At 41.4% G+C, this 16,953-nt stretch overlaps 2 protein-coding genes across 2 annotated transcripts; both read right to left on the reverse strand.

Annotated features, from left to right (window-relative positions):
- Nucleotides 1–930: 930 nt before the first annotated feature.
- On the reverse strand, nucleotides 931–2,218 carry mipa (major intrinsic protein of lens fiber a). The gene is made up of 4 exons (XM_069140702.1): nucleotides 1,859–2,218; nucleotides 1,425–1,589; nucleotides 1,240–1,320; nucleotides 931–1,116 (listed from the first exon to the last, which is right to left on the reverse strand). The coding sequence occupies exons 1-4, from the start codon at nucleotides 2,216–2,218 to the stop codon at nucleotides 931–933; spliced, it is 792 nt and encodes a 263-aa protein (XP_068996803.1).
- Nucleotides 2,219–5,615: 3,397 nt separating this feature from the next.
- Nucleotides 5,616–10,121, reverse strand: ptges3a (prostaglandin E synthase 3a (cytosolic)). Its single transcript, XM_069141079.1, has 8 exons — nucleotides 9,984–10,121; nucleotides 8,940–9,053; nucleotides 8,554–8,623; nucleotides 8,366–8,464; nucleotides 7,956–8,045; nucleotides 7,824–7,868; nucleotides 7,631–7,658; nucleotides 5,616–6,255 (listed from the first exon to the last, which is right to left on the reverse strand). Coding segments are annotated over exons 1-8 (468 nt in total). The 5' UTR covers nucleotides 9,986–10,121; the 3' UTR covers nucleotides 5,616–6,235.
- Nucleotides 10,122–16,953: the final 6,832 nt, after the last annotated feature.

The raw sequence follows: 16,953 nt of genomic DNA on the forward strand, positions 1-16,953 counted from the left end.
AGGAAAAGGCAGCATCTTTCCCTAAAATAAGCTTGCATGATAAATCAAAAAAAAAAAAAATCATGACAAATACAAAGGATTGTGGCAATGAAAAATAAAAATGATCAATTAAAACAAGCACACAAGCATACACATGCACACAGAGATGCACACACACTCACTCTGTCTTTCTCTCTCTCACTCTCTCTGTCACACACACACACACACACACACGCACGCACGCACACACACACGCACACACACACACACACACACACACACACACACACACACACACACACACACACACACACACACACACACTTACAACTAAAAAAAAAAAAAAAAAAGGATATAAGCCAAATAAATATTGGTAAAGTACAATACCTACATGTAATTTACCCAAAGTTCATAAAACAAAACAAACAAAGGGTGAGATCACACTGGATCAAAATGGAAAAAGCATGCAGAAGTCCACTGCTCTACTGTAGCTTCACTCCTAGCAGACTACAAAGTAGGGAGGAAAAAAAAAAAAGAGAGAGAAGGAAGAGGAAAATAGAGATAGCGGCCCCTGTCCTGAGCAGTTATAGCCACCTGGTCAGCCGGCAGTGACTGACCCCCCCACACCACAGGGCACAGGGTGCTTCCTTCAGTGGCAAGTCTTCTTCTAACCCTCCATCCTGCACTCCAACGGGGAAGAGGAGAATGAAGGATGGTAACATCAGGAGAGATGGTCGGGGCTGTGGGTGCCCCTTCACTGTAATTCAGTAGGTCCAGTTCTGGATGCAGAACAAGGATAACAAAGGTGTTCGGGAACGGTGTTAGCATGTGGGGAAGCTGGGAGGAGGTATGTGTGGAAAAACAGCTGAGGATGGACCAGGAACTGAGGGCGCAGAGTGAGGCATGACAGGTGAGGGATGGGGGTCAGAAAGCCAATCTTCTACTCCAGGCTTATAGGGCCTGTGTCTTGAGCTCGATGGGCTCTCCCCTGGTCTCCTGCTGGCCCTCAGCCTCTGGGGGCCGAATGCCCTTCAGTGTGGCGAGCCTCTCGGAGAGACCACGCATACGGGGGAACAGCATGAAGTCATACAGCAGGGCACCCATGGCACCACCAATCATGGGCCCCACCCAGTACACCTGTCATTAACAGAAAAGACAGGAGAGTAGTTAAGAGATGTTTGGTCTCACGACGTCACATTACCATTTCCATGGCTTGTAATCATTTGTAGTTTGTAACATTTACAGATACAATCATCTTACCCAGTGGTTGACAAAATTCCTGACCAAGACAGCTGGGGCAAAGGACCTTGCAGGGTTCATTCCAGCTCCAGTGTAGTACATCTAAGTAACAGACAGATTAGTTCAAGGTTAAGATTGTAGGCTAAATATATAAATTAAATCTAGAGAGCAGTTTCAGAATTTTCAGACCCAGGGTCAGTTCTTACCCCGAGCAGGTGTCCCATGAGCACAGAGAAGCCGATGGCCAGAGCAGCAGAGCCCAGGCGTCCGTTGCGCCTCTCATCTGTCACAGCAAAGATGCAGACGACAAGCTGGAGGGTGAGGAAAACCTCCATGGTGGTGGCCATGCCCAAGCTGATGCCTGGCTGCAGCTGGGACAGAAAGAGAGAGGGATGTGAGCACATAAATTCGAAACATATATGGTTTGAAATTTTATCAGAAATTTTAAACTTCTGTATTTTGTAATGCAGATAAAACAATTTTTAAACATTAACACACATTTTTCTTCTTTTTTTATCTATACACTGAATTTAAATGTTGAATTCATAGTTACAAGATATGTGAATTTAATATTTGCAATACAGCAGTCAGAACAAGTGGGCCTACTTGTAGTAATGCATGCAGAGTATTCTAATCTTACCGTGTTCAGTGCCAGGTTTCCTCTCATGTTGTTGGGTGTGACCCCGTACAGCACAGCAGCACCAGCCAGCGCTCCCAGACACTGGGCCATGATGTAGAAGAAAGCACGGAACAGGGACATCTGTGAGCCAATCAGGTAGGCAAAGGTAACGGCTGGGTTGATGTGTCCCCCACTGATGTGGCCGATGGACTGGATGAGGGTGGCAGCCGCCAGCCCAAAGCAAAAGGCAACATGAAGAACGTTGTGGGGCCCAGTGGTCCAGCGGAGGGCTGCCCCCAGCCCAAAGAATACAAAGAACATGGTGCCATAGAACTCGGCGAACACCGCCCGCCAGAAAGACATGGACCTAAACTCCCACATGGTGTCAAAAAGTCAAAAAGCAACTTCTAAACAGTGGAGGGATGAAAAGTCAACAGAAAAACTAACTAATCGACTAAGAGGAGAAGCTGCTTCTCCGCAGCAATGACTGTGTTTGAGACTGAAAAAACAAAGGGCAAGTGACAAAAATGTGCCCTTAAACAGAAATTGCCTTTCTAAAGCTAAATGCAACAACACATAACCTGCTCAACATGTAACGCTCATGTAACTGTGAATAATCTGCAACTCTGCCTTCTGAATTCTAATTTCTGTCATAGAGAGCTCCTGAGTGGAGCAGTACGCCAGTCTCTGTGCATCTATGTGCCAACCCCGCTGGTTGTTAGTAAAAGAACATGGATAGACAAACGTTAAGCATGTCCTGCAGACATTCAGCCTCTTTACCAGAGCAGGGGGAGCTCGGAGGCCTTTTTATAACACCCCAGTGCCACAGCAGTGCCACAGAGCTCAGGGGAGGGGTCAGCGCACAATACTACAAATCAAAACAAAGTCATTTAACCCTTCTCCTGCCTCGACCGCCCTCTGCTCGTTGTAAAAAACACATGAACTTGGACGAACGTGTTGCCAGTTTAAAAGGCCTAGAAATAATCCAAGTGGACCTCAGAAAAACTATTGACTTGTGGTTGAACTTTTGTGGTCAGGGACAGCTAAGCAAAATTATGGTTGTTGTTGTTGCAATACTCCTCCGCTAAACAGAAATAGTTTGGAGCATGTTAGATTTCCACTGCAAGGCTTTCCAACTACACGTCTGGTTTTACAGGAGAAGGTAGAAATCTAGCACCTAAGTACCTCCAACAGCCTGTCTGAAGCATTAACCCAAAGAAAGCAGTGGAAAACACTATTCATGGCATCCCTGACTATGAAACCCCCTCTTGACCGACTGCTTTGGCCTTGAAACCTGAAAATAGAAAAGGAGTGGGCATTTAGTTGCCAAAATCTGTGAGAGGGTAGAAATGGAGTGCAGTGAACTTTTGCTCGGTTTCCAGTCATTTTGATATTTTCACGAACAAGCACAGAAATTAATATGATTACAGGGCTAACTTTTGAATGATTTTCTTTTCCTTTTCATTGCTTCCTCTGTTATGTCATCAAAGCCGCAATACAAAAAGCACAAGCAATTTCTCAATTTCTCCATGTTGTGCTCTGGATCGGTACAAATTAGGTTTGTGGCAACAGAACTGATTAGGCAGAGGTTTACATTGTGTGCAGTGGACGGGTTTGGAGGCTCAGGTCGGATAAAGCGGTGGAAAATCCACAGTTGGAGAGGAAGAGGGGAGAGCAGGCCGGGCATTGAGCATCATCACTGGAGCATCATGCTGACCAGGGCAGCCAACGAGATGGCCGCAGTGCTCTGAAAGGATTATGCTGAGCTCACTGCTTTCCTCTTTTCATGCATGGAGACAAAACGCTGGCAGTAACACTTTCTGCTAGTTTCTATGATCTGTTTGTCTTGCCATCACTGTTGAATCTGCGATTTAGTTTTTTCCCGTGCCAGACTAGATATATATTTTTGACCTCTGTGCTATAGACGTACCAGAGTTGTGTTGGAGTAATGTTTAAAGAATATACAAATATAATCAGTAGACATGTTTATGATTCAAAAAGTAGTTCACTTTTTAAAGTTGTCTCTTGCATATGTCAGGCAGTTAAAATAACCTTACAAATAGAGGTAAATAGTGTTGATGCTCTTGCTCTGATCCCGACTGTTAATTAGTTTGCCAGTTAGGGCATCTCTATTGTGATGAGTATTATGCCCCTCTCATGACTCCCTAAACCACCTATTGTGGGTTTAATCCCTCAGTTTAGTTTTACAGGGGAGGGTGTTGAAAAGGTGCTGGCATCGTGCTTTCCTGCACCCTGGGTCCAGACTGCTGACACATACATAAATAACATGCAGCCCTGAAACATCTCACATGGGATTAGAAGCTCCGGCTTGCATTCACAGGACAGTGGTCGAGACATGCACTGCAGAGCACTGGAGATGGAAGATTAAATGTACAGTATAAACTACGGCATGAAGTTTATATGAATATATGATATATTTATATTAGTATATATGAAAAATATCCTCGGCAAAAGATACTCAGAAATGACCCACTTCTTTCAAATTATACATTTACATAATCGTCTTTTATTTTAGGAGCTTTTGAGACCGCCGATCAGGCATCCTCATCCTGTCAGTGACAACCACCTCGTGGATCGTGAATGAAATATGACCCGTCAGTGACTACCAGTTAAGATGACCATCAAAGAATAAGATTTGCTACATATTCAAGTAATTGCGTGGGGAGTTTGTACTAAGGTTGCTATGGTTTGAAAAACACAAGACAGCATAAACACCAATTTACACTTTAAATTTACAGTAAAAGGGAAATTCAGGCTTTCAGTTCCTGTTTTAAATTCAGTATAAAATTACAGATGAGATGGAAAGCCCATGAAATGACTCATGAAATTGTGGAGAAGTAGAGTACCAAGCTGTGAAGTAGTTCACACCACAGTGGTCAGTGACATTTAGTATTTCCATGGAAATTGGTTGAAGGACACATTCCCCCCGTTGTCTTCATGCCCAGCAATCTTTTGAAGAGCTGTTGTTTGCTGCAGTCGTTGCTCCTCTCAATGCTGGCCCTTAAGAGATTCCTTCCTAATATAATACTAGTTTAAGAAAAGGTGGAATAAAGCCCCCAGTCCTGGTTTGGTGTAAAAATAGATTGTGAAGTTTGGCTGAAGTGAAAATGAGGCTTTTGAAGTTAGATGAATTAAGAGGATATTTTCCAAAGATAGTCATTTCTGTATGATATTGCCCCCTGACGTCACCAAACCATGACTTCACCTCAATGAGAAAACAGTGTGGACAAAACTTTAGAGAAGCATATTCTAAAAAAAGACCAGCTTTGGGAGATAACATGATTTGACTAACTCACCGTGAAAGTCTCAGCTTAGTTTCAGTTGAACTTTGGGAGCCATTTTTGCAGAACAAGTACTGATAAGTTTGTCCTCCATCACTTAGAATAGAACTGTGTTAGGAGGACATCTCTTTGTGAACAGTGTGAGCAGGTGAACAATTATAGTAACCAGTGATTTCCAATATTTATGTTTCTTAGAAATGTATACCCACAGCATGAGACAAACGCAAACACACGTTGAACCAAACACACAAACCTCTGAAGCGTATTTCTGGTGTATATACTAAATCCAACATTTACAACCTGTATTGTCTTGGTAGACAGTTTAAGATTTCTGCCATCACCTCAGTATGCATATGGAAGAACATGTATTTAGTACCTGCTACAATGTGTAATATTTTGTCTAGTGGCATCGAGAAACCAACTCACCCGGGCAAAGAAAAGATTGTACCACTCCACTACCACAGTGTCAACACATCTTCAAGTTGCACAAGCTTATCTGTTTATTTTAAATGCTGAAACATCTTTAAAAAAATGAAGTTATTGTTAAATATGTGCAGATGTTGGCATACATTGGAAAACCCATTTCAAGCGGAACTCCTGCTTTTTAAATTAAGAAACAAAAATAAGTGCAATTTACAATACAAACATTAAAGGGGAAAAAATCTGTCATTAAAAAAATCTACTTTTTTTTTTTGGAAAATAGGCATTTTGAGTTCGTTTTTTTCATAAGAAATTACACCGTTTAATACATAACCTGACATTGAAAAAAAACAAAACAAGAAAAAAAACAGAGAAGGTGTAAGACATCAGCACATCCCATTACAGTCATTTAAGTCAACGTACAATAACATTTTCATTTTAACAGAATTGTCCATGCAGAACAAAACAGCAAAGCACAGCACTGTATGTCGCTATGGGTCTCTGTGCATGTCTGTATCCAACAGTCACTCCCTCTCACTCCCTTGAGGGGCTTCGCTTTGGAAACTGCGTCGAGATTCGGTTCTTCTCCAACGTGGCTGCCAACTCATGTCTAGTCTCTCTCTTCCACCGACTTATAATTCGCTTTGCTAACTACTGAGGTGGCATCCATATCAGTCTACTCAAGGTCGGGCATTTCTGGAAGAGACAAAGTTAAAACCATGATGGATGTGAGCACTGAATTATATTTGAAAAACTATATCGTCTGCAAAAATATCCAAAGGATATATAATTTTTTTTTTTAAAAAGTCCTCAAAATGAATGCTAGTTGATGGTAAATAAAACAAAAGTATTAACACCGAACCATCTCGTACTTTACTACTTACCATTTTTGTTTAAACACAAAGTATGTGATTTCTAGGGATCTCTCAATCAAAACCAGAACGAAAGATGGAGTTGGATGACATTGTGAAATAGGATGACAGGTGTCTTCATTGTTAAAAAAAAAAAAAAGACACCATTGCCGATGAAAATCGATCTTTAGTTTAGGAGTTAGCGAAGGCTTGTCCCTCTCCCGCTGTCTCTTGCTCAGGGTTTCTTATGTTAAGCGATTCCTGCGCCACCTTTAGTGATAATGGTGCACATAAGAAATGTGTATTTGCCGTGAAGGAGGGTCAGTGATTTAGAAGCGCGGCTCCGCAACATAAAAACATTATCATTAGCTGCTGTAGTTAGCCTGCCCGCGTAGCCGGTGCGAGGCGGCCCATCGTAGCGCGTGACGTGGTAATGAGAATATGAAGCCGTTGCCAGGCGACCTCACGAGACGGACCGTTACCCTGATTAAAATGACAAATTTCTTGTCAGTTTGAACATTGTTGGAAATATTTGGGATCATGAAATTGTGTGTGCACGAGCCACTGGGAAGGGAGATAGTTTCATTCTCCAAGTGAAAGAATAAACCGAACGAGGGAAGTGAGGCTTTCGAGAGCTCGAAGAAGTCAGTTTGACGTCACATGACACGGCAGCATTGGCAGCGAAAGGGAGAGATGTACTTGCTCCACAAATAAGGTGAAATAGGCATAATTGGTTAGCATAGTCCACATAGTTCGCTAGCTGTGTTAAATGTTAAACATATTATTGACCTCTTGAGCGAGCTGTTGTCTCTGTGGTGGTTTATATGGATGATGATGAGTTTGTTTGTCAGTTTTCTGACAGCTTAAATAGGGAATGTTTTTTGGGGGCCAACACATAGTCTATTTGTGAACACTTTGATCTACAAAATGGGAGGTTGCCAAATGGGTACTTCCCAGTTTCCCCCTACCTGAATGTACGGCAAGTCTGCAACTCAACAAAATAAGGTTCTTTTTTCGAAATTTTATTGCACAAAAGCTACGAATTAAGCCTTTAAATAAAACGAAAACAACTTCCGAGGACTCAAAACCTGAGCCTGTTCAAACGGAATCTAATAATAACCACGCTACATAGCATGATATCCTCCTTTCTCCACACATTTTGTATTTACATTAAATTAATCATCTGTCCCATTGCATGTTGCTCTTAGAATACTACTTACTTTCATTGTCGCTGTGTGCCAAATCATGCTACAAAACAAAGCAAAAACAAGAATTAGAATTCTTCATACACCGCTTCACCTGGTAAATTTCATTAGTTTTAACATTTCTCCAAACATAAGACTTGTCTCTTCACTAAAGGACATGGACCATATAAAAGAAGCCCTACACATTTTTTTTTTTTTTTAAACATACCTGATCTAATTCCGGTAGATCATCCCCACCCATGCTGTTCATCATCTGGAGAAATGCACAGGAGATAATCAACATGTCCGTATGTCTGAACATATTCAAACTTTAGGCACCGTCTGTGTTCCACACACTCACCTCTGAGAATTTGTCAAAACTTGACAAGTCCTCATCTGAGTCGTCTTCCCAGTCTTTCCAATTATTGAAATCCACACTCAGCCAGTTGCACTAAGGGAGAGTAGATTTAAGTGTTTCAATAGGGCCACATTTAACATGGAATCAGTTCATAAAGTTGATAATGACTTACTGGTTTCGCTAAATGGTATGCTATACTATCACCATTATTACAACTAAGAATTCTCATGACTTCAATGACATTGAACAGGATGAGACCATCAGATGTGAAATGTATTAATATAGAGGCTAGAAAACAGAGCTAACCGCTTACCAAGACTTATTTTCAGACTGATTTCAAACGTGTTTGCACCTGTACCAACAAATGCCTCACGTCTGTAGACTGCCAAGTTTGTTTTAAGAATGAAAGGTACCTTGGTCTTGTCTTTGGTGAGTCGTGGCCACGGCTTCCCAGCCTCTGCTTTTCGTATACAACACAACACAGACCTGTCAGTGCGTCTGTGTTTGGATCCCTGCAGGTAACGGAGAGAATGTGATGAAGGCTTCGGAGGAATTAAACGTATGCTCGGACTACAACTACGTCCGCAGGTGATAAACTTACATGAGGGTCAATCTCCCCGAAAAGGTCCACGGCATTGTTTTGTTTGATGTTATCTGTTCCACTGACACAACTGTAAGAAGGAATGAAAAGAGGTCACAGTGTTCCCTTTACATCCGACAGCTGTCATTTTATTGAACTTACATTAATTTGGTGAAGTTATTAAAAACAATTACATTGCTTATGACATTTTTAGCAGGGTGAATAGTAATCTGTAACCAATTACACTTCTAAAGTAACCTTCCCAGCACTGATCAGATCAGAGGCCCCATTTCCACACACACAAAAAAAAAATCCTCTTAATGCTCATATTTTTTTTTTTGAAGTTCGTCTTGGTAGATAGGGTCTCAGGCATAATACTCAATTAACGTGCTATTAAAGCAACTTACCTGAAATCAATTTTCGACTTGCCAAATTTGACTTGCACATCTTTACTGTCCTCCACGCAGAACTCCACAAAAACAGAGTCTCGTCTGTCATACCACTTAGCCGATGCAGACTGCCTGAGGACGAAGAGCAGAAACAAGAAATACGTGACAGGAAGATCAACCCCCCCCCCCCCAAAAAAAACAACAACAACAACCCTCTTTGCTTCGTTCTGATCTGGGATGGTAATCATTCAGGAACTACGCGAGTCCCACTGAATAAGGAGGGAAGTTAATCTGCTCCGGTGGCCACGTGAATAAGGGGCGCAGGACGTCCGAGGTCACGCGTGAGTAAATGTCGAGGGGGAAACGTCACTCATTCATTCCAGATCAGCGCGAGACATTCTCAAGTACTCATCACCTCTTTTAACAAAACAGCTTCAAGTGTCCTCCACAAAAATAAAAACAACAAACATTAGACTTTTAATCACCTGCTAACAGAGTATAATAGGTATAATAGGTATAATAGGTAGGACACCAGACTTAGGTCGCCGTGCTGAGGGGGATCCGGGTGACGCGAAACTTAACAGCTGGATGGTTGTAAAGACTACAGGGACGAGACACGTATTCGCACAGGCTGATTGTGTCCGCGGCTTTCACGGAGAAGCGTGAGGGTCGGTGTGAGCTTACGTTGAGCCGAAAGTGAAATCTTCCGCGTACGACACCATGCTCTTTCAGTGCTAGTTGACATTAGCCGGTTAGCTAACGATACTCGAGCCGGTGTAAAGCACGCACGACTAACCCCCCCTCCTCCCCCAGCGAACAGTTCGTGACATAGCGGTGACAACTTATATCCGGCGGACGGAAGGTTATTTTGTCGGTGCATTTAACGATGTGCGGCGGCTTTTAGTCGTCACGCTCAGCACGGCTGCACCGCTGAGGCTAACTCGTGTGCTAGCTCAGTTAGCTAATGCTAGCTAGTCGATCCGCATTGTACCGCGCTGTCCGGACCGGCAGCTGCTTTAGCTGAGAGAGTGAACGACAAACACACCGAAACCAAGAACTTACATCTTCTCTGGGTTTTTTTTGTGTGTTTTTTTTTTTTTTTAGCAATTAAACTTCTTCGTCGGACCACGATAAAGACAATAATGTTGCCTAGCAGCGGCGGCACAGGGCAAAGCTGGTCACCGAAACCTAAACAGTTAACTGCGGAGGTTTCCGCCAAACATCGCGTGGTTTCGTCGTTCTCGCGTGACGTATTGTCGCGCGGTGTTCCACGGAGTTCTGGAATCGTTGAGCTCGAGTGTTCCAGAGCGGCGCGAGAGCTCCACCAGCAGTTTAACTTTGCACGCGCAGGCACCTGAGAAACTCACTGTACCTGAGGATGAGGAATGCCGCTGCCCGGTAGTTATAAAAAGCGACTTCATAGAATCACACCTGCAACCGCAACCATATCTTGGTTAAAAACCAAAATTACGAGCACGTTCATGTTCAAAGCCCGCGTAACGTTGGCACGGAATCTTATGTTAAAGCGAAACCTATGAAGAATTTAAAGACATCATGTCGCGCAGTTGAAAACAGGAATCCTTCCTCTGGCCCTTGAAGTTCGCACGTTTAAAAAGATACAAGCAGGCAAGCTGTGTGACTTATGTCATGTAGGAGAAGTTGAGAGTAAATCATAATTTTCTTGTTTTGTCCTTGTTACAAATTAATAATATAAATTGGAATGTATGTTTAAAATCCAGATATGTTTTGGTGCACCGAGGATGACAAAATGAAATGGTTGGTCCGCTTTGATATTTAAAAATTGGCTACCTTTGTGTCTAAAGCTTGGTAAAAGCCTCAGGAGGATAATTGTTTAGAATCACCAGAAATCGTTGTTGTTACCCTGGTTCGGTTTTATTTTTGTTTGTTTGTTTGTTCTGCTTTCTAATAAAATTGTCATGTAAGCCAGTTTGGGATGAGCATACTGCTGTTGGATGACATAATAATACAAATAATCAAAAATGAGTACAGTCATAAGAACTGAATTAGATTACAGCTGTTTAGCAGGCTTCTTTGAATCCTGTGATTATAATAACATAAAGTCTATTGGGTATGTGTAAGGATAATTTTACTGGTGTAACTGGTTAAAGTCAAACTCACTTGTTTTACATAGCAATGCAATGCTTTGCATGTACAATTTTACTTTGTAAAGTAGCTTCACTAACTGTCAATAAGTGTAAGAAAAATATTTGTCTCAGTATAAAGTAACATGAACTGGAAATCAAATACAACCTCAAATTAAAACTGCAAGCAGTGATATGCGGGCCCTCGCACACTGCACGTCAGGGATCCAGATCGAGCCCAGTTACTTCTCACTGTGAGGCAACTGCTCTAACCACTGCACCACTGTGTCATACCATAGCATGTTGTCCAAATTATGAAAAAAAAGAGTCATACTATAGTTTGTTGTCTGAAATATGATTTAAAAAAAAAAAAAAAAAAAAGTATGGGAAAATGGGATTTTAGAGGATAACGTTTGTGGTGCTTCTGACAGAAATCCAAGATGATTTTAGACACACAGTTATTGATTTTTATTTGGTATTGTTGGTGACCTTTGGGTTGGTATTAGTATGACTGCATTTACAAGGCAAAACCGAACCTGGGTGGCTTACCCTTAAGGGGAATCGCCCTCCGTGACCTGTATGGATTACCTTGCGTGGGGCTCAAACCCGCGTCTTCATGAGGAGGTGTCCAGCTCTGAAGCTGCTCTGAAGCTATCTTCAGCGCTGAAGAACGAATCGCGGCGGAGAAAGTGTTTCACAGAGTTCACTCAGAGCTTTCCAGTGACTCAACCGAGAGTCTGGTTAACTCAGCAGGTAAAAGATTCGACTTCACCAAGGTTGCTATTAATGGTTCAAATTCCACCTTCACTTTTAGTGAAGTTGAAATGTTTGGACAAATTGAAAAAGTTTTGCATACACTACACATTACAGTAAGATATATAATATCACTACAGACCCTCTTGAAAACGTGTATATCTATTATCCAAAGAATGTCTGCGGCAATTTTGGTCGCATTTGAATGAATATTTGTAGACAGTGGAATTATAGGTTGCAGAGAGCCAAAGATTTGTCACAATGCTGACAATCCCCTGGGAAGATTGGTGGTGCACTGTTTAGCACTGTTGCCTTGTAGCATGATGGTTTGGGGTTTCAAATCCCCTCTTTGTCATTACTTATATTAAAAAAAAAAAAATCATGCTATAGCAAAAAGTAGAAAATTGTACTTTTATTGTTCTTCTTAAACTCTGCCTTCATCAAGGAATCTTGGTGATGGTGATACACCTATGTGAAGATTAAGATTGAGGAAAACATAAATGGTTTTCTTCAAAAGAGTTGCAGGAGGATTAATTTAAATATACTTTGACAGTATCATGGGCATAACAGAGGACTGAGGGCATTTCTGCATTTGGAAATGATGAAAATGACAGAAGATACTGGCTTGTGGGTATTTTTTCAACTGAGCTGAGCACAGATACAGGGGTGGAAGCCAACGCATCTTCCTTCACAGCTTGCCTCAGTCTGCTTATTAACAGATGCCTCTCTAGCATTTCTATTGGCTTTCAAACCAGAGTGAGGCTTAGCTTTATCAATTCAAGTCCCCATAGGAATAGAGGGTGTCAGATGCACCTGCTGCTATGGGATTTGACTTCTCGTGGTTTTCTTTGTGGGCAAAAGCACTGAAGTAGCACAAAATTCCATGAAAACTGACAAATGACTTTAAAGGCCAACGGGGGACGCTCTCGCTGATGTCACTTTGGGAGCTGCTTCAAGCAGTTGGACTTGGACAGCAGAGGAGGCTGAGAGGCAGTATCACCAGTATGAGGCTTGGCAGCTGCTGAAAGCACAACTAGAACAATAGCCAATGCAGGAAAGAAGAGATGAGCACAGTCAGATGAGTGGGAGTTCACTGTGGACTGAGCCACAGATGACACTGATGATAACTTGGATCGAATAACAATGCCATGCAGCCTCTGAGTGTGATGATCAGGAGTGGCTGAGTCAGAGAGGATATATTTTGAGTCATAGGTGTGTGAATGAGACAGGAATGGCACAGTAGACGGGCCTGATGCAGAGGAGAGTTCGGTGGTTACTGGTGACGAATTATCCTTCCCAGCCTCCAGCTTTAATTGAAGATAAAGTTTTCGCTGAATTTCAGGAGCAGGACCACGCCTCAACCACTCCCCCACTTCCGGCCACACTCCTATAAATATCCACCCACTCTAAACATCGGCCTGTTCGCGTTTTCCGCATCCCTCCCTCCCTCTTGTTAAACTGTTTCACTTATGGTTATCATTTTTCATAGCCTTTATCCTTCCGTCCCACATGGAGATCTCTGGGACCTGCAAGGCCCGGGAGCCGCAGTGGATCCTCAACTAGCTAACAGTCCTAGCTAGTGAATCAACTTCTGCTGGATTTTGACCAGCTGATTCGAAGGAGGGGAAGATCTTATGGAAGACAGTGGAAACAAGAAAGGAGGGAAAACACTGTGGAGATGTGGGGCCGGTGGTAGATGGGAGTTTTTGTTGGCCATAGGAAGGGTTTCTAATATTGCTCACTCCCAGTTTTAGTCCATTTTAGGAGGAGGGGATAGGAGGCCCACTCAGGAGAAAAACACATGTTATGAACAGACCTTTATTTGTTTTGCATGAATTTATAGATCATAAAATAATGCTCGGAGGGCAAAAAAAAAAATCCCAAAATATTTACAAACTGACAGTATATCATAAAACAAAAGAAGTCAAAACACTCCAAACATTTTCACATACTAGATTTCATACAGACATGTGTTTGTATCACAGAGCGGATCATGTCATATAATGTACTTCATTGAAATGAGATTTCCCTCCATGTGAAATTAAAAAAGCAGTTCTTCTCTGCTGTGAAACAGAGATGGACATTCCACTTTTTGCACCCAGAAACTGTCAATGCTGACAAAAACATAAGAATAACTGCAGTTCATGAGGAGTGAATAAGCAGAGTATGCAGATTACTTTTTTTTTTTTGTCTACATAAACATAACATAAGGCATCTCAGGGGACTTTAGACCAGACCACAACAATTTAACAATTCCCATATGACCGACAGCTCTAAGGAAAAACTCCCTTTTAACAGGAAGAAAACCTACTGCAGCAGCAAGGGGAAAACTGCCTTTAAAAGCATACAACTTAACAGCTGGAAGGACAAAATTCCCTTTAACAGCAAGAAACCTAAGACATAAAGAGGCTCAGAGCTGCAGGAAAAAGCTCACACAGACACGAAAATGAAACGTGAGGGAAGAGATCTTCCATATTGAATTCAATAATAATGTTAACCTATGAGCCTTATTTTGATATTTGACCCATAATTTGAGTGCAGTCTGCTGTAGAAAATTAAAACCCTGTTTTTTCACTTCTGCGCACACCTTTTTCTCTATTCCAATCCTCAACGGTCATTGCTGTCTATCCCACTGTCCTCATTGTGTGATGGTATTGGCCTAACATGCCGATCTTGCTCTTTTTTTTAACAGAACAATCTTACATACATTTTTCTGACAAAATGTGAAAGTTAATTTAAATGAATATAAATAATAACAAATATATTTAGTGCATGTATTCTGTACAAATACATGTAGTAGTATGTGATCCAAACACATTGTCAGAAAACCCTCTGTTAAAAAGTACCCTTATCGCACAACGTTGCCCTGGGGCAACGAAAGGAAAAACTGGATTTAATAAAATAATAAATAAAATATTTTTATTTGGTGTTCATGTCATTTTAAATTAGATTACAAAAGGCCCAAATGTTACCTTCTTCTCACACCTTGTGCTCCTGTGACCATGTGTCAGAAAAGGATATCCGGCCTTCAAATGATGCTTGATAGTAACTCCTACACCTTATTGGACCATTCTTTAATACCCTTTGGACCATTCTGATTGGTTGCAATCATTTAAAGAAACATGTAGTGGACATGGGGCTTAATAAAACTTCCTGTTGCTCCAGGGTAATGCTGTGCAGTAGAGGATTCCTTATTTCTTCCTACAGTGTGGTCCAGTTGACAAAATTTTGCCTACTGCCCTGATTTGTAACGGTGCCATTTATAGAAGGTGACAAGTGCTGAAAGTCTGGCTGTGCTTCAGATGGCATAAATGCAAAACAAAGGAAAGATTGGATTAAACTGATTTCTAAATTATTGCTGAGTATAGTGATGCACAAATTGTTGACATAAATATTTGTGATGTGCAGATAGTATGAAGTTTAATCTGAAATGTATGTAAAATATTACCTCCTTTCTCACAGTACATTTAAATAAAGCAAACATAAAAGTTACATTATTTCTGTTATACTTAAAACTCTTTGCTACCAATTTATATTAAACTTTGCACAGTAGAGGGAAAAGACTGTGATAATGCCAGACACAAATCCTTGAGTTGCTCCATTTCCAGTGAATAATGGAACAACCCACGAGACACCATCCCTGCAGCCACAGGGGCTTTAGTGGGATATGACTATATTTTAGACATAAAGAGCTCATTAAATGCAAAACCTCAGTCAGTGATTCAGTTTCAAGAGTGATTCAAAGTGTCATATGCTGACAACGGCTCATGTTCTCACGCTCCGTTTTGCTGCTGGAAAAGTAATTGGAAAATGACTCACCACAGCAAGTCTTAATCGAAATGTTATGGCTTAGAGGATATCTGAGGAAATATAGACAAAGAAGGAAGCAGTTAAAATGTGAATAACTTATGACAGGTAATAAACTGAAATAAATTTAAAAAAAAACAACAGCTTTATCAAATGTTTGTTTTGTTAAAGTGATGTGAAAAACAATATATTATGTGATGTTACCTAAGCTACTCAGTCTTATGGTCCTACAGGGTGAACTGTGACATCAGCAATTCCTAAATTTATAACCGAAAACCTAAATTGAAGGGGAAACAGATCATTCAAGGGTTTTAGTGAAAGCCTTGCTGGTTAATTCTGCTCTATAGCTGCAGACTAGTGGAGGATTTTTCTGCCCCTTGTGTCCACAATGTTTTTGATTGGAAGAGGAAAAACTAATGTACCCTTTTTACCACTTTTTATGAAACATAAAACAAAAATTGCAAGAAATCTGTGATGTCTACAGGCCTGATAATGACCATTATTATAATTATTATTATTACCATTAATGACCCCCCCCTCCCCCCCTCCGATCTCCTCTCCTCATGTGTTTTGTCTCAGCAACTTGTCAGCGTGCATGCAGTCTACCTGACCTGCCCCCTCGTCTTGCCTCGGACTTACCTGATGTCCTGCGGAGATCCACGGAGATCCCACCGTCGACTCTCGCCTGCCGTCAGCTCCGGCCTGTAAATCCTACTTCAATCCACGGAGATCGTCATCGACGTCGATCCATGTCCTTCTCGCTGCTGTTCCACCAGTGCGTTTCGGACTCAGCCCCGGCAGGAGAACTCAACCCTGTCTTTGCCTGCCCCTGCTGGCGAACTCTCTCTCATTGTTAAACCCTCACACTCAGACTCACCTCCAGCCTGGAAGAATCCCGGTCTTCCCCTGCCTGCACAGCCCATCTACAACTCTTGTTACAATAAAACATACCATTTTATTCTCACCATCTACGCCTCTGTGTCTGCTATTGGGTCTTATCCTGAACTCCCACAACAGTTGGTTATTTTGAAATGTATTGCACCTGTAGATCCGTGAATCAGTTTAAGACAGAGAAAATATCTATGTTTCATATAAGGTCATTTTAATACAACAACTATCGCCTAAATTATATAACATTGCAATTTGTCAATTGAAATGCCAAATATCTGTGGGTTACAGGCTTTTAAATGTTTGATTCATAATGTTTGGTCTGATTGGTAAAAAATGGGCTTCTGAATGTTGGTCAAACAACAATTTGTGACACTATCTACTTACTTGTGATTGGCAATGTAATTGCAAACTCAAAAATCATGAAATAAAACACACACTCTGGGATATTAGATGATATATATATATATATATACAACTGA

The sequence above is a fragment of the Embiotoca jacksoni genome, unplaced genomic scaffold, assembly GCF_022577435.1.
Source record: "Embiotoca jacksoni isolate LCO1_2020_lvr unplaced genomic scaffold, fEmbJac1.0.p SCAF_9, whole genome shotgun sequence".
Lineage (NCBI taxonomy): Eukaryota > Metazoa > Chordata > Actinopteri > Embiotocidae > Embiotoca > Embiotoca jacksoni.

What these genes read in the sequence shown, in the direction of transcription:
- mipa (XM_069140702.1), bottom strand. Translation starts at nt 2,218, where the DNA reads ATGTGGGAGTTTAGGTCCATGTCTTTCTGGCGGGCGGTGTTCGCCGAG. An exon ending in GAAACCTGGCACTGAACACG is followed by an intron (nt 1,590 to 1,858) that starts GTAAGATTAGAA and finishes TTTCTGTCCCAG; the next exon opens with CTGCAGCCAGGCATCAGCTT. An exon ending in TCATGGGACACCTGCTCGGG is followed by an intron (nt 1,321 to 1,424) that starts GTAAGAACTGAC and finishes TCTGTTACTTAG; the next exon opens with ATGTACTACACTGGAGCTGG.
- ptges3a (XM_069141079.1), bottom strand. An exon ending in TCGGGGAGATTGACCCTCAT is followed by an intron (nt 8,465 to 8,553) that starts GTAAGTTTATCA and finishes CGTTACCTGCAG; the next exon opens with GGATCCAAACACAGACGCAC. An exon ending in GTTTTGACAAATTCTCAGAG is followed by an intron (nt 7,869 to 7,955) that starts GTGAGTGTGTGG and finishes GCATTTCTCCAG; the next exon opens with ATGATGAACAGCATGGGTGG.